At 43.5% G+C, this 23079-nt stretch overlaps 1 protein-coding gene across 2 annotated transcripts in view; it reads left to right on the top strand.

The window, feature by feature from the left end:
* ndfip2 (Nedd4 family interacting protein 2) overlaps positions 1 to 19376 on the top strand; it is a 110146-nt gene extending 90770 nt beyond the window's left edge. For both annotated transcript variants that reach the window (XM_085998548.1, XM_085998549.1), the window contains 2 exons: positions 14633 to 14738; positions 18163 to 19376. In XM_085998548.1, coding sequence (XP_085854674.1) covers positions 14633 to 14736 — 104 coding nt within the window. In that variant the 3' untranslated portion in view covers positions 14737 to 14738; positions 18163 to 19376. The remainder of the gene's footprint in view (positions 1 to 14632; positions 14739 to 18162) is intronic.
* Positions 19377 to 23079: the final 3703 nt, after the last annotated feature.

Consider the following 23079-nt stretch of genomic DNA (forward strand, 5'->3'; position numbering starts at 1 on the left):
CCCCGCAATCAGAGAACCACCCCACCCCCACAAGGCCTCCGATTTCACCCCCTCGAGGCCTCCTAGTTCTCCTCCCGCCCCGAGGCCTCTGCTCCTCCCCACAAAGCCTCGGATTTCACCCCCTACTCCCCAGGAGGTCTCAGATCTGCACCCCCACCAATGAGGTCTCGATCGGACAGATAGCTGGCGTGCGTAAACAGTTCCCTGGCTTGCGGCCTCTCTTCCTCTCGTCTAGATCCTCCGAGTTGGTGAGCATGGGATCACTCTCGAAAGAGCGTTCGACCAGCTCAAATATGCTTAGCTCTCCCCTCCACCATCTGTGTGGGCAAGCCCTCAGGGTGTTACTTTTATTCTCTTTTTAGGGGTGGGCTTGAGGCCAAATTATTGACAAGACCAGTTAACCTATAGAGGTTCCCCATAAACCTCAGTACTCAATGGGGTGTCGAGTTCTTTGCCTCAATTTTTGGATGAAATCCCTCCCCTAAAGGGGCCTCGTGAGCTCAGCCAGTTTGTCTTATTGTTTAATCTTTCTGAAGTTTCTCCCTTTGGAATTTGTGTCTAATTTCCCTGGTCCCTATCCTCCCTGGTACAATTGGTACTAGGCCTGGCCTTGTACCCTTTAATCATGAGTCCCAAGCCAGAGCTGTCCCACTTCAGCCATCTCACTTTCATATAACAAACTGCGCCATCCTGAGGTGGATACCTTAACTCCCCTAAATTCCTTTTATTCTATGCCTTTCTATACTAATTAACTTTTAATTATCTTCACAAGCAGTTCTATTAAGTTAACTCCAATTCCAACCTTAGCATTATATCATGGTTATTAGTAATAATAGAAAAAACTTAGGCTTTGGGCCTTAGTTGGTTCAATTAGAGATACATAAACAAGGTTGAAATCCTAACTTGAAAACAGCAGATAGTTAGCTTGGAAACAAGATTATTTATGACCGTCACACTGCAGAATGCTATAACATCCACAGAGAACCAAAACACAAGCAGATTCTAAGCATCTATCTAATTATTCTAATATATACTAGTCTGAAGAGACATTTTGTCTCCAGTTCTATTACATTCATGTAAACACAGCATTATTCGCGTCACAATTTTATCCACATAACCATGTACATTTTGGACACCCCTGATTTCTAACAGAACAGGATTGACAACTAAATATTCCTGGATACAACATATTTAGCAAGGAAGATGGGGAGGTGAAGTAGCTATACTAGTTAAAGATAACATAATGGCAGGAGAAAAACAGATGTAACTAGCAGTAAGATAGATAAAATTTAAGAAGGAGTATACTATGGACCACCAAATAGTGGAAAGGGAACTGGGAGAAGAAATATGTAGGCAAATCTACGAGTTGAATAACAGGCATAGAGTAATAATCATGAGAGATCTCAACTATCCCTAAGTAAACTGGCAGGAAGAAGTAGAGAAAGGAAAAAGGGAATGAGTTTTTACAGTGTATACAGGACTCCTTTCTACTCCGTACATAAGAAGTCCAACAAGAAAATAATCACTGCTGGATCTTGTAATGGGTAATGAACCAGAACTGATAGGAGAAGTAAGAATAGGAGAGCAACTTAGTAGTAGTGATCACAACATAGTAAGGTTCAAGATTAGGATCGAACTGACATAAGTAGGACTAATAGATTGGAAAAGAGCAATGAGGAAATGAGGGTGGAACTAAAGAAGGTAAACTGGGAGAAAATCTTGAAAAACAAAAACATAAATCAGTGGGAAATCTTTAAAATGGTAATCAGTAGTGCTCAAGAGAAAAGTACTCCACTAAAAAGCCAAGAACAAGCAAGCTAATTATGAGGCACCATGGATGAATAAAGAACTAAAGGAAACATTGAATCTAAAGAAAAAGACATATAAAAAATACTTAGATACTAAAGGAGAGGAGGACAAAAGGGAATACGAAGAATTTAGGAGAGAACTTTAAACAAAAACCATCAGGAAGGCAAAGAGAAATTGTGAAATCAAATTATCAAGGAATATAAAAAGAAATAATAAAGCGCTTTATAGACACAAATAACAAAAGAAAAATTAAAGTAGGTATAGGGTCACTAAAGGATGAGCAAGATAAACTCGCAGTTAATGATAGAAATGGCAGAAGTATTGAATACCTACTTCACCTCAGTTTCTACTAAAGATAACAAAATAGATACTTCACTAGAGGATGAGCTTAAAAAGAATAATAAAGTTGGAATAGAAAGGGAGAAAATAATTGACTAAATAGCAAAACTAAAAGAATAAAACCCCAGGTCAGATGGTTTGCACCCATGTATACTCAAGGAAAATAGGGAGGAGATAGCAGAGGCACCAGTTTATATATACAAAAATTCCTTAGAAGAGGGTCGTGCTAGAGGACTGGTGGACAGCTTATGTTGTTCCTATATAAAAAGAGCGACAGAACAAAATCTGGGAGCTGTAGACCAGTCAGCTTAACGTCAGTGATTGGAAAGATACTGGAATCTATACTAAAAATGTTAGAAGAGATATAGACAGAAAATATAATTAAAAAATAGTCAGCATGAATTCCAAAAGGCTAAGTCTTGCTTAACTAACCTGATAGAACTCTTTGAAGAGGTCACGGAAAGAGTAGACATGGGTAATGCAGTAGATGTTACATGGATTTTCAAAAGGCCTTTGAGAAGGTACCACACGGTTGGCTCATGACAAAGGTTAGGTCATGTGGTGTCGGGACAAATGGCTGAATGGATAGCAAATTGGCTAAAAAATAGAAAGCAGAGAGTAGGGGTAAAGGGTAGTTATTCAGATTGGAGGAAGGTAGTAAGCATTCATAGAGTCATAACGGCACAGCAGAAGGCCATTCAGCCCATCGAGTCCGTGACGTCTCTCTGCAGAGCAATTGAGTCAATCCCATCCCCCCGCTCTATCCCCGTAGCCCTGCAAGTTTATTTCCCTGAAGTGCCTATCAAGTTTCCCCTTGAAAACATTGAGTGTGTCCGCTTCCACCACTTCCGTCGGCAACGAGTCCCAGGTCCTCACCACTCATTGCGTAAAAAAGTTTTTCCTCACATCTCTTCTCCCCCCCCCCCCCCCTGAATCTCTTGCCCAAAATCTTAAATCTGTGTCCCCCTAGTCCTTGTACCATCAACTAGTGGGAACAGCCTTTCCCCATCTAGCCTACCCAAACCCATCATAATCTTGTACACCTCTATCAAATCACCCCTCAACCTCCTTTGCTCTAATGAAAACAAATCCAGCTTCTCCAACCTGTCCTTATAGCTAAGATCCCCCATCCCCGGAACCATTCCGGTAAATCTCCTCTGCACCCTCTCGAGGGCCTTCACATCCTTCTTAAAGTGTGGTGACCAGAACTGGACACAATACTCCAGTTGTGGCCTAACCAACGCTTTATAAAGATTCATCATAACTTCTCTAATTTTGTACTCAATACCTTTTATGAAACCCAAGATCCCATATGCTTTGCTAACCACTCTCTCAATATGTCCTGCCACCTTCAGGGATCTATGCACATTAACTGCCAGGTCCCTCTGTCCCTGCACACTCTTTAAAACAGTGCCATTAAGTGTATTTTGCCTCACCCTGTTCCTTCTGCGAAAATGCATCACCTCACACTACTTTGTATTAAATTCCATCTGCCACTTGTCTGCCCATTCTGCTAGCCTTTCTATGTCCTGTTGCAGTCGATTGGTATCATCCTTACTGTTTGCCACACCCCAAGTTTGGTGTCATCGGCAATTTTAGAAATTCTACTTTTTATTCCAATATCCAGATCATTTATATATATATACTGATATATACAGGAAACTTTCAATTAACCGGCCCCTAAATAACCGGAACGCTCTATCCACCGGCAAAATTCAGGAGTCGGCTCAGGTAACTTTTTTTACTTTTAGTTACTTTTTTTAATTGATTTGTTGCTGTACAAGGGTGTAGCTGAAGCTGTTGCTAAGCTACAGAGACGCTTGCAACTTGTGCCGATTGTTTTGAAGCTGTTAGGGTTTGTTGCTTTAGAGCTCCGTATCTTTCACTATAGCGTTCAGTTATCCGGAATTGTTGATGAACTGGCAACACGTCGGTCCCGTCCGTGCCGGATACCAGAAAGTTTCCTGTGTGCGTATATATGTATATATGTATCAAAAAAAGCAGTGGCCCCACGACTGACCCTTGGGGAACACCACTGTCTACCATCCTCCAGTCTGTAAAACAGCCATTTACCACAACTTGCTGTTTTCTGTCCTTAAGCCAATTCCTTATCCAAGCTGCCACTGGCCCACCTATTCCATGAGCCTCAATTTTGTTAACCAGCCTTCTATGTGGTACTTTGTCAAACGCCTTCCTAAAATCCATGTAGACAACATCCATTGCAGTCCCTTCATCGATCCTCCCTGTTACTTCATCAAAAAAATTAATTAGATTTGTCAAACATGATCTGCCTTTTACAAATCCATGTTGGCTCCTCTTAATTAGCCCGTTAATTTTTTCCTTGATTATTGTTTCTAAAACTTTACCCACCACTGATGTTAAACTGACCGGCCTGTAGTTACTAGGATTGTCCTTGCACCCTTTCTTGAACAATGGTATCACATTTGTCACTTTCCAATCCTTTGGCACCTCCCCCGCATCTAGGGAAGTTTGGAAAATTACGAACATCCCTTCCGCCATCTCCTCCCCCAATTCCCTTAGCAATCTGGGATGCAAGCCCTCTGGACCAGTTTGATTTATCCACTCTAAGCATACCCAGCCTTTCTAGTACATCCTGTCTATCAATTTTCACCCCTTCCATTGCTTCTACCTTTTCCACTGCTACCGATATTTTGTCAGCATCCACCTCCTTAGTAAACACCGATACAAAGTACTCATTGAGTATTCTAGCCTTGCTCTGCGCCTCTAAGCATATATCACCTTCTTTGTCTCTAATGGGCCCCACCCCGCCTCTTAATACCCGCTTACTGTTTACATGCTGATAGAAGATTTTTGGGTTCCATTTTATGTTAACCGCCATTCTACTCTCATAATCTCTCTTTGCCAATCTTATTTTCATCTTCACTTCCCCTATGAACTTATTGTATTTGATCTGGTTCTCCCTTGAACAATTCACTTGACATGCATCATACACCCTCTTTGTTTCATCATCTTCTGTATCTCCATCATTCAAGGAGCCCTTGCTTTGGTTCCCTACCCTTCCCTCTTGTTGGAATGTACCTAGCCTATTCCACAAGGATCCATGCTCGGATCACTGTTCATAATTTACATTAATGATTTGGACTTGAGTGGCAAATGAACTTTAACATAAATAAATGTAAGGTAGGAAAAACAGAAACATCACCTACACCTTAGAACATAAGAAACTGAATGTGGTAGAAGAGCTAAAGGATCTAGGGATAGAGGTGAACAAATCATTAAAAGCAGCATTGCAGGTTAGCAAAGCAATTAAAAATGCTAACCAAGCACTGGAATTTATTTCTAGGGGTATAGAATTCAAAAGTAGTGAAGTTATGTTATACAGGAAAAGTTCTGATATCCGGCACCGGCGGGACCGGCGTGATGCCGATCTATCAAAAGTTCCGGAGTGGTGAGCGGATTATCTACCCAGGCTGTTTTTAACTAAGAAAAATTTAAAAATCAAGAAATGTACAATATACAGTAATTGGGTACTCACCTACAGAATGTTGTGTTAAATGGATGGTGAAAGATGCTTGATGAAGTACAGTACTGCCAGTTGATGGTAATCCATAACTCTTTAATAACGTAACAGTAAAACAAAACTTATAAACGACTGTGCAGTGCACCAAAACTTAAACGACTGTACAGTACAGTATAAAGTACTGTACGGTGGTTGCCTGTACACTTATTCCAAGCCAACTGGTTCATCAGGATCATGCACTTCAACAGATTCTTCAGGCACTTCCAGTGCTCCAACTCTTTTGGAAGTTTTCTTAAACATGTCCCGGATGTCTGCTTGCTTAGTGGACTCTTGCCTTCTTTGCAGAAAGGTAGACTGCAGAATATGGAGCTGCATAACTTCTTGGGCAGAATAGCAAGAACGGCTTTCAGCAAATTTGATGAATGAAGCAAGATCTGCTGCAGCTTTAGCCCAAGAAATCTTGTTCACTTCAGAAATCTCATCGTCTTCATTTTCCATCACACTTTCCTTTTCTTTCCTTGGATTCAAAACATTCTCCATTATTTCATCATCACTTAGCAAATGCACAACAGCAACTTCTCTATCGGCATCAACCCACTGCTCAATATCACTTTCACTGAGGTGATGTAGAGGGTTTGCTGGGCCTACATCTTTCACCATGTCAGCCATTTCCATTACTGCAGTCTTCCGCGGACAAACATTGAACCCACGAAATTCCTCCTCTGAAGAAGAACCTTCAGTAAACATTACAGAAGGCCACAATTTGCACCAGGCTTGTCTCAAAGTGTGACCTTTCACCAATTTCCAGGAACATGCAACATTAAAGATGGCATCTTTAAGATTGTATTCCTTCTGAAATGCCTGAATACCTGTACTGTCATCTTGGCTTATCAGTCTACGTAGGAAGTCTTTCTTGTAATGACACTTGAGATTTTGGATAATGCCCTGGTCCATGGGTTGTATGAGAGAAGTTACATTTGGTGGCAAATAAATGGTGAAAATATTTCCAGAAACCAACTCGGATTCATGCGGATGGGCTCTACAATTATCCAGCAATAAAATGCATTTGCTATCTTCAGGTTTCCTTATTCTACGGAAATGTTCCCTCACAGATGGAGCAAAAGTATGATGGAACCAATTTGAAAAGATTTCCTTATCCATCCAAGCATTTGCTTGAGTTTTGTACTCAACAGGTAAGTGCCTCACATTTTTAAATGCACAGGGATTTTTATACTTCCCAATGACGAGAAGTTTAACCCGGTGTGATCCAGCAGCGTTCGCACATGTTAGCACAGTTACACGATCTTTATTTTTCTTGTAACCTGAAGCATTAGCCTCACTAGCCCCAGCAAGTGTTGATTCTGGCAAACACCTCCAAAATAAGCCCGTTTCATCGGCATTGTATAGCTGTGCTGGCGACAAATCATGTTGCTGCACAATCCGATTGAAATAATCGCAGTATTCTTCTGCGGCGTCGTGATCAGCTGATTTCTTCTCCCCGCAAACATCGAGTCGTCGTATCCCATGCCGTGCCTTGAAGCACGATAGCCATCCATCAGAGAAAGCACACTTGTCAGTGAGCTCCATCTTTGCATAAAAATCCTTCGCTTTTGATATTAGCATGGGTCCGGAAATCGGAACACCCTCTGAACGCTTCAGAGCAAACCACTCATAAAGCACGGTATCCAGCTCTTCAAGCTTAGGCTTACGAAGCGTGCGCCGTTTCTCTACACTCTTAGATGTCTCCGAGCTTGCATAAAACTTGAGCAGCTTATCCTTCTGCGCGTTGATGTCGTACATTGTTGACGAACCGATTTTGAATTCTTTCATAATGTGCATACGCTTCGCTCCCATTTCTAGTCGTTTGCATATATCAATTTTCTGCTTTAAAGTTAACACCACTTTCTTCCTTTTGGTTGGATCAACTTTTGGGATTTCCATAATGCAGTCCAATGAGTTGCAACAGCGTTGGAGACACACAGTACTGTACTGGAACCCCGAAAACTGGCAGATCAGAAGAGGCTACCGGCAGCGTGGAAGGGTGAGACTCCTGATGCAGGGTTTCTGAGGTGATCCAAGTTCCGCAGGCGCCAAGAGGTCGAGTAGTGGCAGTTTGTAGAACTACCCCCACTGACGAACTCGGCAGCCGTTGGAGACTCGGACTCAGAACCGGCAACATTGCCGGTTACTCAGGCGCTGTTTTCGGGGGGTGAATTCTGCCGGTAGAGCGAGGTTTCCGGACATGCAACCTCCGGTTAAACCAAAGTTTCCTGTACTTGTATAGGACTCTGGTCAGGCTGCACTTAGAGTACTCTGCAGAGTTCTGGTCTCCATACTATAAAAAGGACATAGAAGCACTGGAGAAAGTGCAAAAAAAGGTTTACAAGGATGGTACCAGAACTGAGAGATTGCAGCTATCGGGAAAGATTGAACAGGTTGGGGCTTTTTTCTTTAGAAAAGAGAAGACTTCGAGGAGACTTGATAGAGATCTTTAAAATTATGAATGGGTTGCACAGGGTGGATGTGGAGAGAATGTTTCCACTTGTGGAAGAATCCAAAATTAGGGGCCATACAAGATAGTTATTCTAAATCCAATAGAGAAATGAGGAGAAATTTCTTCACTCAGAGTGATTAGAATGTGGAACTCGCAACCACAGGAAGTGTTTGAGGCAAATAGCTTAGATACTTTCGAAAGGAAACTAGACAAGTACATGAGAGAAAAGGGAATAGAAAGATATGCTGAAAGGCTGAGATGAGGTCGATGGAATGGGAGGAGACTCGTGGCGTATAAACCCCAGTAGACTAGTTGGGCCGAATGGCCTGTTTTTGTGTTGTATATTCTATGTAATATTTTCTATTCAAAGCACACCTCCATTTTTGAAATGTTGGCACTTAAGGGAAAACCTGTCAAATACGTTGCCTGAGAGAAGCACGACTTCAGATCTCTTGTCCCCTTCAGTTGCTCTGAAAAGGATTACACAATTTCCTGGAACAGCACCATTCATTCAGTGGGACTGGTACTCTGGATCAGCTCGAGAGCCAATCTGAAGCTGTTGGGCTTTGTGGACTGCAGAAAGCCCTGTATTGGCCGAGTACATGGGAGTTCAGTACCTAGCTTACCGTGTGTTTTTCTTAGACATCAAAACTTTTCTGTGCTACCACCCTGAAGTTTTATATGCATTAATTGGGGTCTCCTTTGCACACCCATGTAACTACAGGTTGGTATAAAATCTTTTCGCCATTCATTTTGTTAATGACAGGAAAAATATTTAGTGTCCTGTTTCCAATAGTTAGCTGGCGATAGGCTGTGAAGTCCAGTAGCACAGTGTATCTGTGAATGCAGCATCAAATCTTAGTTGTGTGCGTTTGTAGAAACCTAAAGTGGAAAAAGTGTTGGAGTATTTTGCTGTTTTTTAAAGGGACTGCTGGTAGATAGTGTTTCCCAGAGGTTAAACAACATTTGCTACATAATTTAATAAGATTTTCAGTATAGCTGTGCAGTAGATTTGAATAAGGTTTTTTCTGAATGAGTTTGCGGGTTTGAGTGTTAGTCTGTGCTGTTGGTCTATGATAATTTCAGCTGTGGCTGTGGTAGGGGCTCTCTAATTGGTCTTAACAAGGTTACACATGAAAAATGGCCACTTGGGCGAGGTACCAGAGGGTGATGTGTGTCTGTGGAGCTATACCTCCGCATGGAGTCAACATCTTCAGAAAGGGAGGAAAGAATATTTGTGAGAAGAATTTTAATTTTAATCACAAAATTAATGTTGCAGTCATTTAACACTGACTTAATGTATGAGGATTAAGCTCTGAAAATAAGAAAAATTAAATAAATGAGCGCAGCAAAAACTTGATCATGTCAACGTCATAATGTAACTAATAGAAATGCATGTTTACTGAATCTAATCTTGATAATTCATAGTTGGATCCGAAGATCTACTTGATACCCCCGGCAGCCCACAGAATTGCTTTGTTATTTCAGCTATAATTCTATAGCAGTTGTGTTACTTTGAGCCAGTGGTACATGTTGTCGAGAATAAATTAAAACAGTATGACTATTTGTAATCTCAGTTGCTGAAATGCCCTAAATGTCATTATTTTAAATTTAAAAGATATTCTCTAAATTGTTTCATATATTAAATTATGACATAGCATCTATCAAAGTGCTCAAATTTTAAGAACCTTTATTAATACTAATATGAATTGTGCAGAGGAGCCATAATTTCAGGATTAAAAGTAAATCAGGACCATCTAGATTGATGGTTTGCCCAAATGTTGTCTGTTTTCAATTAAACATAAGATCACTGTTTCTTTTTCATTCCAGACTAAAGTCCATTTTTCAAAGTTTACATTTCGACTACATTTCAGAAAGCCCTTTTGATTTAGGACGCTACTAAATTATCTCTCGTGTTTTTGTGTTTTATTGCCATACTAATTATATTACTGATTTGTTTCATCTTAGTGAAACATTTTAAATTGGTCCTGTTAAAAATTGCCTTGATTTATTAGCTGTACAGGTGTCACTGAGAAAGTTCGATCTGTTTGAGGATTGTTGGTGAGGAGGGTAGTTGTCAAGTAAAGATTGCTGGTAGAAATGGAATTCTGTTCCTTGTGCAAATACACCTGTGTTTTAACCTTGTGAGCGGTTGAATGAGAAGATTGGGCCATTTGCACCACTGCTGTTCGTTTAAATTCTAGGAGTAGTTCTATTACTTGTATTGCATATAATCCAATTCCTATATTTAAAAATAGCAAAAGTAACTTCGTTTATTGAGGTGGTGAGCGAGAGAGAGAGGGGGGAAGTATGGTAACTAAACCTATATTTTTGTTTTGTTCTTTTAGATTCTGATTTCAGTGTAGAAGTGGCCATATGGCAATATGCACACCGCCCTTTGAATGTGGAGGAATTGTAGTAGTTTAATCTAGTTTTGTTTGTATTTAATTTTAATTAAGAATCTGTGTGGACCTCTGACTGAATCCAAATGAAAAATGTACTACTGCTTTCAGTATTTTAGAGTCATAGATTTATACAGCACAGAAAGAGGCCCTTTGGCCCATCGTGTCCGCGCCTGCCATCAAGCCCTGTCTATTCTAATCCCATTTTCCAGCACTTGGTCCGTAGCCTTGTATGCTATGGCACTTCAAGTGCTCATCTAAATGCGTCTTGGGTTCCTGCCTCTACCATCCTTTCAGGCAGTGAGTTCCAGATGCATTGCTGGTCATCTTCCAGAACTCGATAGACTCTGGAACAGTACCCATGGATTGGAGGTGGTAGAGAAAAAGCGGGGAATTATAGACCGGTAAGCCTGACATCGGTAGTGGGGAAAATGCTAGAGTCCATTATAAAAGATGTAATAGCAGAGCACTTGGAAAGCAGTGACAGGATCGGACAAAGTCAACATGGATTTACAAAAGGTAAATCATGCTTGACTACTGGAATTTTTTGAGGATGTAACTGGTAAAATAGATAAGGGAGAACCAGTGGATGTGGTGTATTTGGACTTTCAGAAGGCTTTCGATAAGGTCCCACATAAGAGATTAGCGTGCAAAATTAAGGCACATGGGATTGGGGGCAAGGTATTGACTTGGATAGAGAACTGGTTGGCAGACAGAAAGCAAAGAGTTGGAATAAACGGGTCGTTTTCCGAGTGGCAGGCAGTGACTAGTGGGGTACCGCAAGGATCGGTCCTAGGACCCCAGCTGTTCACAGTATATATTAATGATCTGGACGAGGGAATTGGATGTAATATCTCCAAATTTGCAGACGACAGAAAGCTGGGTGGGAGGGTATGCTGTGAGGAGGATGTCGTGAAACTCCAGTACGATTTGGACAGGTTGGGTGATTGGGCAGAAACATGGCAAATGCACTATAATGTGGATAAATGTGAGGTTATCCACTTTGGTGGCAAAAACAGGAAGGCAGATTATTATTTGAATGGCAATAGATTGGGAGAAGGGGAAGTGCAGAGAGACCTGGGTGTTCTTGTGCACCAGTCGCTGAAGGTAAGCATGCAGGTGCAGCAGGCGGTTAAGAAGGCAAATGGTATGTTTTCCTTCGTAGCAAGAGGGTTCGAGTACAGGAACAAGGATGTCTTGCTACAGTTGTACAGGGCCTTGGTGAGACCGCACCTTGAGTATTGTGTGCAGTTTTGGTCGCCTTACCTGAGGAAGGACGTTCTTGCCATGGAAGGAGTGCAGCGAAGATTCACCAGGCTGATACCTGGGATGGCAGGAATGACGTATGAGGAGAGATTGGGTCGATTGGGCTTATACTCACTGGAGTTTAGAAGATTGAGAGGGGATCTCATCGAAACCTATAAAATTCTGTCAGGCCTGGACAGACTAGATGCAGGAAGGATGTTTCTGATGGCCGGGGAGTCCAGAACCAGGGGTCATAGTCTAAGGATAAGGGGTAAGCCATTTAGGACTGAAATGAGGAGGAATTTCTTCACCCAGAGAGTGGTGAACCTGTGGAATTCACTGCCACAGAGGGCGGTGGAGGCCAGTTCATTAAATATATTCAAGAAGGAGTTGGATATATTTCTTAAGGCTAAAGGGATCAAGGGATATGGGGAGAAGGCAGGGACAGGGTACTGAATTTGGATGATCAGCCATGATCTCATTGAATGGCGGAGCAGGCTCAAAGGGCCGAATGGCCTACTCCTGCTCCTATCTTCTATGTTTCTATGTTTCAACCACCCTCTGGGTGAAATAGTTTTTCCTCAAATCCCTTCTAAACCTCCTGCCCCTTACCTTGAAATTATGCCCCCTGGTTATTGACCCCTCTACTAAGGGGAAAAGTTCCTTTCTATCTACCCTATCTATGCCCCTCATAATTTTGTACACCTCAATCAGGTCCCCCCTCAGCCTTCTCTGCTCTTAAGGAAAACAACCCCAGCCTGTCCAGTCTCTCTTCATAGCTGAAGCGCTCCAGCCCAAGTAACATCCTGGTGAATCTCCTCTGCACCCTCTCCAATGCAATCACATCCTCCCTATAGTGTGGCGACTAGAACTGCACACAGTATTTCAGCTGTGGCCTAACTAGCGCTTTGTACAGCTCCATCATAACCTCCCTGCTGTTATATTCTATGCCTCGGCTAATGAAGGCAAGTATCCCATATGCCTTTTTAACCACCTTATCTACCTGTCCTGCTGCCTTCAGGGATCTATGTACATGCACACCAAAGTCCCTCTGATCCTCTGTCCTTCCTAGGATCCTACCATTCATTGTGTATTCCTTTGCCTTGTTAGTCCTCCCAAAATGCATCACCTCACACTTTTCAGGGTTAAATTCCATTTGCCACTGTTCTGCCCATCTGACCAACCCGTCTATATCGTCCTGTAGCCTGAGGCTTCCCTCCTCGCTATTTACCACTCCACCAATTTTTGTGTCATCTGCAAACTTACTGATCATACCTCCTACATTCATATCTAAATCATTAATGTACACTACAAACAGCAAAGGACCCAGCACCGATCCCTGCGGTACACCACTGGACACAGGCTTCCAGTCACAAAAACAACCTTAGGCCATCACCCTCTCCCTCCTGCCAGTAAGCCAATTTTGGATCCAATGTGCCAAATTGCCCTGCATCCCATGGGTTCTTACCGTCTTGACCAGTCTCCCATGCGAGACTTTGTCAAAAGCCTTACTGATGTAGACTACCCTCATCCACACACCTAGTCACCCCCTCGAAAAATTCAGTCAAATTGGTTAGACATGATCTCCCCCTGACAAAGCCATGCTGACTATCCTTGATTAATCCTTGCCTCTCCAAGTGGAGACTAATTCTGTCCCTCGGAATTTTTTCCAAGAATTTCCCTACCACTGATGTTAGGCTCACTGGCCTGTAATTCCCTGGTTTATCCCTACTACCCTTCTTGAACAATGGTACTACGTTAGCTGTCCTCCAGTCCTCTGGCACCTCCCTGTGGCTAGAGAGGTTTTGAAAATTTGTGGCAGAGTCCCTGCAATCTTCTCCCTTGCCTCACCAAGCAGCCTTTTGATCTGCTTTTAAATTTGTTTCTTTTATTGGTTGTAGCCTAGTTTTAAAAGTCACCTTAAGTAAATTTGTAAAGCTTTTCTACTGACATAACATAAAGGGGGGAAAAAATGGGTATCGCCTATTTTAGGGCGCTAAATCGGCCGGGCGCAGAGTTTAGTGCTCGGCGCTAATTATCACCTCCGACTACAAAATTCACCTCTATCGCCCCTGGAGGTGATTTGAGCGCTAAATCAGGCGCTACACACCTCCCTTAAGGCGCAAACGTCAGGGAGCAAGGCGCTACCTCAGAACGCTACCAAAGCTCAGGTGATGTCAGTTACCATGGAAGCCAGACAGACTGGCGCCATCCAGTTCTTAAAGGGGAGGGCCCCATCTTGCTCGCCAGCCACACCCTGCTCATTGCAGCCTTGAATCTCGGCCTGGAGAGACCTCTAAAGCAATTGTGTTGGAAGCACTAATGGATAGGCCCAGGGAAAGAGCTTGGTGCTTAGGAACCTCAAAAGTGGTGCTGAGGGCCAAAACTCCTTAGGACAGCCTTAAATCTCTCCAGACATCTCTCTCCCTCTCAACCTGCATGTACCAAAGATTCTGCCGACAAGAAAAGGCAGGAAGGGCCCGCCTTTAAATAGCACTCCCCCAGTGCCTTCCCGACTTGAAAATGTTCCCCATGTCGTTCCTAGCAACAGACACTAAGGCAGGGGGCACGACTCAATATCCGGTCTGGGGCGCTACCAGGGCAATGCATGCTCGACTGATGTCACAATTTACGGATGCAGGAGATCGTGGCGATAGTGTTTAGTGCCGCTGCAAAACAACTGGTCAATTTTGCGAGCGGCACTAAGTCCCTAGCGCCCCCTGGAGGGGCTAACCAACCGAATTTTCCCCCCCAAAATGTATTTATGCTCATATTTTTTGTCCCTTTCAGTACTCTTTCTAAAGTAAAGTATTAATTTGTATTTTTTTTTTTTCCTTTTAGGACTGCTGCTGTTTTTCAGAGGCTTTATCAACTACCTGAAAATCAGAAACATGTCTGAGAACATGGCTGCGGCACACAGGACCAGACTTTTCTTCTTGTACTAGAGGTAATGAACCATTTCATTGGGGAAATGGATAACAATCTGACCGTCGGCTATCTCAGTGGTTTGGTAGTTTCCTGTTTCTTAAATGTTATTTTTTTAATTCATTCATGGGATGTGGGCATTGCTGGCAAAACCAGCACTTACTGCCCATCCCTAACTGCCCTTGAGAAGGTGGTGGAGAGACAACTGAGTGGCTTGCTAGGCCATTTCAGAGGGCAATTAAGAGTCAACCACATTGCTGTGGAGTCACATATAGGCCAGACTGGGTAAGGGTGGCAGATTTCCTTCCCTAAAGGACATTAGTGAACCAGATGGGTTTCTATTACAATCCAGTAGTTTCCTGATCACCATTACTGAAACTAGCTTTTTATTCCAGATTTATTTAAATTCTCCAGCTGCCGTGGTGGGATTTGAACTCCCATCTCCAGATCATTAGTTCAGGCCTCTGGATTACTAGTCCAGTATCGTAACAACTATGTTAACATTCCCCTAAAATAAAAATAACACCCTTGTGTTTAATTAGGGGAGAATCTGCTCAATGTGATTAAAATGTATTTTCGCTGCAGTCTACTGCTGTCTCCTGATTCCACTCATACCTGTTGCAACAAAGACATTACCTGTCCTTCAGCATTTTCTCCTCCTTCTGTATCTGCATTGTCACCTCTGGTGTACCTGAGAACTCCACCCTTGATCCCTTCTCTTCCTTGATATCTTATCCCATGGCAATACCCTGTGGAAGCATGGAGTCATCTTCTCCGTACCTCTCCACTTTCACATCGATCCCACGGCTTTGCTGCAGCCTCTAACTGACTGTTCAACGTTAAGACTTATGAGAAACAAGGTTCCCTCCAGCTTAATGTGAGCAAAACTGAAGCTGTGCTTTTCTGTTTCTGCCAACACCTGCATGCCTCTGGTCATGACTCCCATCAACTAAGCTACCTTTCTCGTGTCTATTCTGTTACCAAAATTGCTTTCTTGCACCCCTGTAACATTGCCCACTGCTGTCCCACCTACCTATTTATCTAATTTGCATTTGAATGAATCAATACTAACTGCTCCTGCTGTCTCCCTAGGGAGCCTGTTCCATAGATTGACCACTCGCTCACTGAAATATTGTTCCCCCAAATTAGTTTTGAATTTACTCTCCCGGCCCCTTGAAGTGCAGGCCGCGTCCTCTGGTTCTACTGTTCTGGACAGGGTGAAATAGCTTGTCGTGGTCTACATCATCTAGTCCCTTTAGAATCCTAAACCAGCAACCCCATTGTCTCTCAACCTTCTCTTTTCCATTGGGATCATACCAATTTACATAATCGCTTCTCATAATCCAATCCATCCTTCCCATAATCATTCTGGTTGCTCTCTGCTGTATACTTTCAGTAGCTGCAATATCCTTTTTGCACTGTGGTCAGCAGAACTGTACACCGCCTTCAATGAGGCATTGACCAGACAAGAATTCATACCATGCATCGGGCAATCGCTGCTGCCGCCCCACCCACTTCATGCCCATTTTGGGTACAAGTTGAAAGTTTGCCATATTGTTCTTGAAGCTCATTGACTAGTGTATGAAGTCAATAAAAGTATTTTGCTTTTTATTTCAACATTACCTTCTTGTTTTTGTATTCTATTCCTTTTGATACAAAACCAAAGATTCTGTTTTGCTCCTTGCGCCAACTCTTAATGACTTGTGTATCAGCACAACAAGATATCTCTGTCCCTTTGCTCCCTTTAAAATTTTACCATTTACAGTGTATACGTTTTCCCTTTTCCTATTTTCTAAATGCATTGTAATGACTATTGCTTTTAAATATCCTTGCAGCACTATACAAATAATCTGTAATTTAATGCTTAATTACAGATCTAAGATGCAATGGTCTACAAACATATGAGCCTCGATACTTTGATTTTTAACCCCCACCCATCCCACCGCCAGGCGGGAGGTGGTTAAAGTATCGGGATCGAGCAAACCGACCCCATTACTGCCTGTTTAAATTTTTACAAACACCTGTCAAGCCATCGACGAGGCTCCTGCAAAAGGCAGGTGGGGGTCTAATTAATATTGAAAAGTCGCAGCCCGATGACATCATCGGCGCCGTGACTTAAATGTAACGGTATGTCAAAGGGAGGCCTCGCTGTGGGATACGCGGCAGCAGATCCGAGGTCAGAGGAGCCGACTGGCCAAGGAAAGTGCTGAAGATCTGCTCTTTTAGCGCTCCTTGTGGGCCAGGAGGAGCAGGAGTGCTTCCCTCCCCCAGGCCTCACATGGAAGCCTTTTGCCTCCCCCAGCCCCGATCACAGTCCCGATGTCATGGTTTCCCCCCCCCCCCCCCCACCCCCAGTTCCTATCATGGTCCCAATGCCCTGGCATCACCTCACCCTCCAGATGGCAGCACCAATGTCCTGGCTCCCCATATCCGGGCACAGCCTGGAGCCTTCATCCTCTACTAATTGCTGGGGATGGTCCCCACGGGTCCCGGCTGCGGCCTCCTGCTGCTTGTTAGTGCTCCCGCCCGCTGGGCAGACTGTCAGGCAGGAATCTGCAGAAGATTATTTAAATGAGGACTTGCCATTAAGATCAGCAGGACCTCCTCGTCTCCTGCCGGGCTCCCACGCACCCTCCCCGTTAAAAACAGGGCCATGGTCTTATAAATAAAGTGTGGTATTTATAAGAGATTAATTTAAATTTAAAGCCCAATTATTTGTTCCTTTTATTTGCGTTGCCTATTTTTAACCTTTAAACTATGTATTTTATTTACAAATGGTGTTAACTTGCTCTTTGAACCACTAGTTCCCGACAACTCAGCAGCACCTAGTAAAGTTCATTAACACCTGTAAACAAAATGTATCATTTAGTGGTTCACAATCAGCTACAATATTGGATTATAAATAAATTGTGCTTTAGAGCATAAATTTCAATAACTGGTATATTAGAAAATGTATTTGGGATGGTCATTCTTTAAATGACAGAATATCTTTCAAGCCATTCATATAGTAAAAGAAATGTTATGAAAAGGAATGTTTGCAGCTAGGTTTTTTGAATGATGTATCTTAAATAGATCTTTTTTGTCTCTTAGCTGGGGGGTAGCAGACAGGGTGCTGCTACAGTTGGCTGCACCCTGACTGCTACCTAAACAAAATCACCATGGTTGCTGGTCTTCATCACTGTGTAGCTCCTCCTGTTATAAATGGGTATGTATGGAAAATAGACGGGGCTCTGGTGTGATCAGCATCCAATATTCATTGTCCAGGCTTACACAGAATGAATGGTTCCTTGGGTGAATTACCAGAAGGTTGGTTATACCCAGGGAACTGTTCCCTATTGTAATTTCTTGCCTTCAGAAGAGTGTAAGTGTAGAAGATTGGAAGGAAAATGAGGAAGAGGAAACAATTCCCAAATGATTAATTTTGTAATTTTATATCTTTCTTCCAGAATGTGGCTAATGAGCAACTCGAACATTCCTTCCTAATGTGAAATGTCCAGATGTTGTGCTTCAAGCTGCCAAGTTATTTGGATGTAAAACTACTGAAGAATAAATAATATAAGGTGTTACCACAAAATCGAAGCAAATTACTGAATTTCAAGACGCATCATAAAATGAGCCGATTTTCTGAATTGCTGGATGGTTGGAACTTTTCCTTTTTAAATTTTTAAATAACAAGTGAATATACACAAAAGTGATCCTTTTCAATGTAAAAGGGTTCTAATCTACAAATTGCTACTGAAGAAATACAGTGGAGCCATCCTTGTACCCTTAATCATTGACCAAAATGTTTATCCCATAGATGCTGAAATAAGTTTGTAACTGGATATCCAAAGTGCTTCGCCTTCCCACCTACCCAGCCCATAATCAGTTGATAAATTTGATTTAAAGAAAATTGATCTCTTTCTTGAATTATTTAACATGATTGAAATTTAAAAGCAGCCTTTTTTCCTATTAAGGTGGTAATATTTGAAGAACAATATGTAGTTTACTGGAATTAGGATTAGAGCTCTATTAAGTATCTTGATATGCCTTTAAAAAAATTTCCAGAACAGGAAGTAGTTCCACTTATTTGTATGGTTTTAAGCTTTTGAAATGGCTTTGCTGGTTTATTCTCAATATTCACTTTTTACAGTGACTATTGCATGACATGAAACTGCTTTGTTAACACAGCTATTCTCTTATTGGCTCAAATGTTGCATCATATTGCTAGAAAAATATAACTGGAATTTGATTTTAACATTCAGAGGTTGTAAATTGTTATAATTGCTTTTTACACCCTATTATAAAAATGCTTCATTTGGCTGTGTTTTTCTTTGTTCTTTTAAAGTCAATTAGCAAATCAAATGACAAGTTTTAAAGGATTGTTCATTTCAATTTGTGCTGATTTTTTAAATTGCATTATTTGAAAGTTTGTTCAACAGAAACAAAGTAATAAAGAAAATCAAGGTTGTATTTGAGAATAATTGAAGTCAATGATGGTGACTTGAGTTATGACTTTGCAAAAGATGTATAAAAACAGAATCCTGCACTTGTAAGTTTGAGGATAAAGAATAAATGCTGATTTAGTAATTCCATTTTGTTTTGTTTTCAAAAACTCGCAGACTAGAAAAAAATGCAGTACACTTTTGTTTCTGAATTTGAATAAAAATGTATTTGAAAACTTTTGTAAAAATATATTGCTTAGTATTTATCGGTCTAGATAACACAAGTTCTCTTGCATACACTATAATCTCGCAGAAACAATATTTGGTTGTCCGCACCAAAATATGGAAAGGCTCTTTGACAAGCACCAGAATTAAACTTGAGTAGCTTACTAAAATGTAGCACTTTCCAATACTCAAATTATGGAACCAAAAGGAGGAAGCTTGGGTACAGAAAATACATCATGCTCAACAAGCCATGCTTGTATTACTGAATGGTGGGAAATTAGAGCTCATCCTTGTGAAATTACCACTTCTTGAGTCAAGGGGCTCGAATTTAATAGCCCTTTGGAGGCGGGTCTATAGCGAAAATCGGAAAAAATGGCTTCAGACACCCAACCCACCTCTATCTCGCCTCCACCCGATTTCTGAGAGTGTCGGTTGAGCCACTCCCAAACTGACCCGACTGGAACCGGTGGGGCAGGTAGTTAAGGCAGTTAAGAGCCTGTTAACTGCCTTGCTAATCCTATTTTCGTGCTTCTGGCTCCTGTTTCCCGACTTGTCAGAAACAGGCCAGGTTCAAGGAGATGAGTTGCTGGAGGACATGATTTGTATGCATTGGTGGAGCACTTTAAAAGCGCCCCTGAAACATGGCTGACATTCAAATGCAACAACTTTGCTGTTGTAGGTATGGGATAAGATTTTGCACATCAACTGACCTTGTGACTGTTCAAGCTGACACCCATCTGCAGTGTGACACGAATGGAATAATTTCAGGCTATTTCGACAGTGCGCTTGCAAGCTTGTTGCCTCAAATGAAATCTATAGCAAGGGGATGGGAAAAACTTATGCCCTCTCATCCTGGTCCTCATAATCTGAGGAGTAGCAGCTGCGTGGCTCAGCGTAGTTCTTCCTGGGAAGAGGAATAGGAGGAAGATGAGGGGCACCTTGAATGCCCTGTTGTGACCAATGCAGCATCCCTCCAATTCACTGCTGCCCGTCAAGCAGGGTATGCACACTGCCATGCCACAATAGCATAAGCTTACTCTTCATCCATAGGTGGCTACCATATCGCTCTGTAATTGCAGCCGACATTTTTCCAACGTCATACTTCATCTCTGCTATACCCTGTTATTTCCTATCACTTTTACCATCAGCATTACAAAAGCAAGTCACTGTGAGCCCTCAATGTTCTTTTGCCATTTCCCAGAACACATAGGCCACACAATCAACTGTTTGCCATAATTTTTCTTTTACACATCACAAAAGGATAATAAACCAACAACAGTCAGAAAAAAAAAGATAAATCACCCAAGTGACTCACCTTGTGACTATAGGTGCTTAATCTTTCTCTTACGCATGCTTCTACGTGGTACTTCCCCTGTGGCTTCAGCAGATGAAGAGGCACCTTGCTGACTAGGATGCTGTGCCTGCTCAGACGCTTTTGGCGGGCGCCCTCCGGGTTTGGGATGTCCTGCGGCCATCTCAGTTGTCTCCGCAAAGTGGGTCTCTGACCGAGGGCTCCGCAGTGGCATGGTCATATGAGCGCTTTCAGAGGAGCCCACACTTCTGTCCTGCCTCCCCACCTCCGTGCTGGCAAGTGGCTGGAGAGCACCTTGCTGCACTTCAGGGGGACCATGAGGACCCATATCTGCACTGGCAGTCCTCATCAAAAGGATGTCCATGAGCTCTGGTCTGCTCAATAGCTGCCCATTGTGCCTCCAGAGATGACATTCTATTTTGAACAGTCACCATGTTTTCCTGACTCTGGCGACTTATTTCCTCCATGGCAGTAGCCATCCCTTCCACTGAGGTAGCCAACCTTTCCACGGAGGTTGCCATCCTATCCATGGTGGTGTGTTCATGTGCCATTGCCTCCACCACGGCAGTGCTGATGTTACAGATGGACTCCTCCACACTCGCACTAACCCTAGAGGCAAACCCTTCCAGAGGCTCCTGCACTTGTTCCTGTATTTCCCGAGATGCTCTTTTTCTGCATGCAGCTCAGCAGAACTAGGAGATTGCTGCAACCTCTGCTGAGGACTCTCCACTGCTGTTGCTGTCTCCACCATCTGCTCATGCTCACTATGTGTGCTGTGATAGAGCAGGTGGCAACACTATAATTCACGAGGACTCCACCGAGGTGTGCGTTGCTGCGCTGAGTCCTGGTGACACTGCTCCCTGAGGCTTCAGGTTCCTCTGAGGAGCTGTCCAGCTCTTCGTCCTGGATCATGGGGAGGGGGGCGCTCGCTGGTCCTGTGGGCAAGTAAAGGCATGATTTAGACATCTGATATTGATGTAGCAGACACATCCCTTTGAGCAGATAATACAACGCAATTGAACATCATGGCCTAGAAATTGGGTATCGCCCCGCTTGAGGCGTTAGAACTGGCGCTGCGCAAAGTTTATAGCCAGACGAAACTTACCGCCACCTGGCGCGATATTGGGTTGCATCGCCCCCAAAGGGGATTGAGGCGCGAATTCAGACGTTGCACGGGCCTCCTAAGGCGCAAAACTTCCGGCGCTACCCAATATCGGCGCGGACGGGCGCAGCGCAGGTGATCTCAATTACCGATAACCACGAGACTTCCAGGCGCCGGCCAGCTCTTAAAGGGGTGGGTCAGTCAGCCTCAGCTTCCACACTCAACGCCCTGTAGGCCTCAGAATCGGCGCTCTTCTCTGGCGCAAAAAACTTGGTCAGGATGGAGAAGGTGAGAGAGAGAGCAGAGCACTTCAGCACTGAGGCTCTGGAGGAGTTGGTGTCCGCAGTGGAGCGCCATCGAGATGTTCTGTATCCTGACAATGGCAGGAGGCCGAATCAAAAGGATTACCGCCGAGCTTGGAGGGATGTTTCTCAGAGGGTCAACTCCAGCAGCATAGCGACCAGGAGCCCTGTTCAGTGCAGGAAGAAATTCAACGACCTCACTCGGGTCGTTAGGGTGAGTGTTGTTTATGCAAACTTCTGATTCCCTCCATCTGCACCTGACTTCGCGCACCCTGTTGCCATGATGCCCCAATGGCCATCTGTCAGCAAGCACCCATGGCCCTTTCTGGGCACACACATGGACATTTCACTCAAGGCCTCATGTAAGGGCTCTTGCACCATGGGGGGCATGAGATGATCTCTCAAGGCATCATGTAAGGGCTCTTGCACCATGGGGGGCATGAGATAATCTCTCAAGGCATCATGTAACAGAGCTTCCCCTTCTTTCCCCTGCAGTCCAAGCTGGCGACGATCCGAAAGGACCAGCGTCAAACCGGTGGCGGACCTCCACAAGTGGTCACTCTCACGGATCTCGAGGAGAGAGTGCACCAGATTCTTGGAGGACGTCTGAGTGGTCCTGTTACCACTGCAGCTGCTGACCCCCTTCTCGACAGCGAGGGTAAGGCGCTCACCTTTTTCAGCTGTCTCCTTCCACTTGGTCCCCCCGCCAGCATGCTTTCTCAGTGTGCAGCCATGTCAGAGCCTTGCCGCAATCTGGCATGCCTTGCTGCCAACCTGACCTTTTGCTAAAGCCACTCTTCCACCTCCCTGCTTTCAGATGATTCATCACCAACTCGGGATCAACGCTCTGGAGCTGCCAGTGCCAGTGCCTCCGGAGGAGAGGATCAGGAGGAAGCCGGAGCATCCGTTCCAACTTCAGGGGAGCATACACATCTGCAGACTGGGGATAGTAGTTCCCTGGAGGGGAGTGGGGGGGCTCTGCTGATGAGCCAGTTGCC

The sequence above is a fragment of the Somniosus microcephalus genome, chromosome 10 (genome assembly GCF_052327205.1).
Source record: "Somniosus microcephalus isolate GS21.2 chromosome 10, FLI_Smic_1.0, whole genome shotgun sequence".
In the NCBI taxonomy this organism is placed as follows: domain Eukaryota; kingdom Metazoa; phylum Chordata; class Chondrichthyes; order Squaliformes; family Somniosidae; genus Somniosus; species Somniosus microcephalus.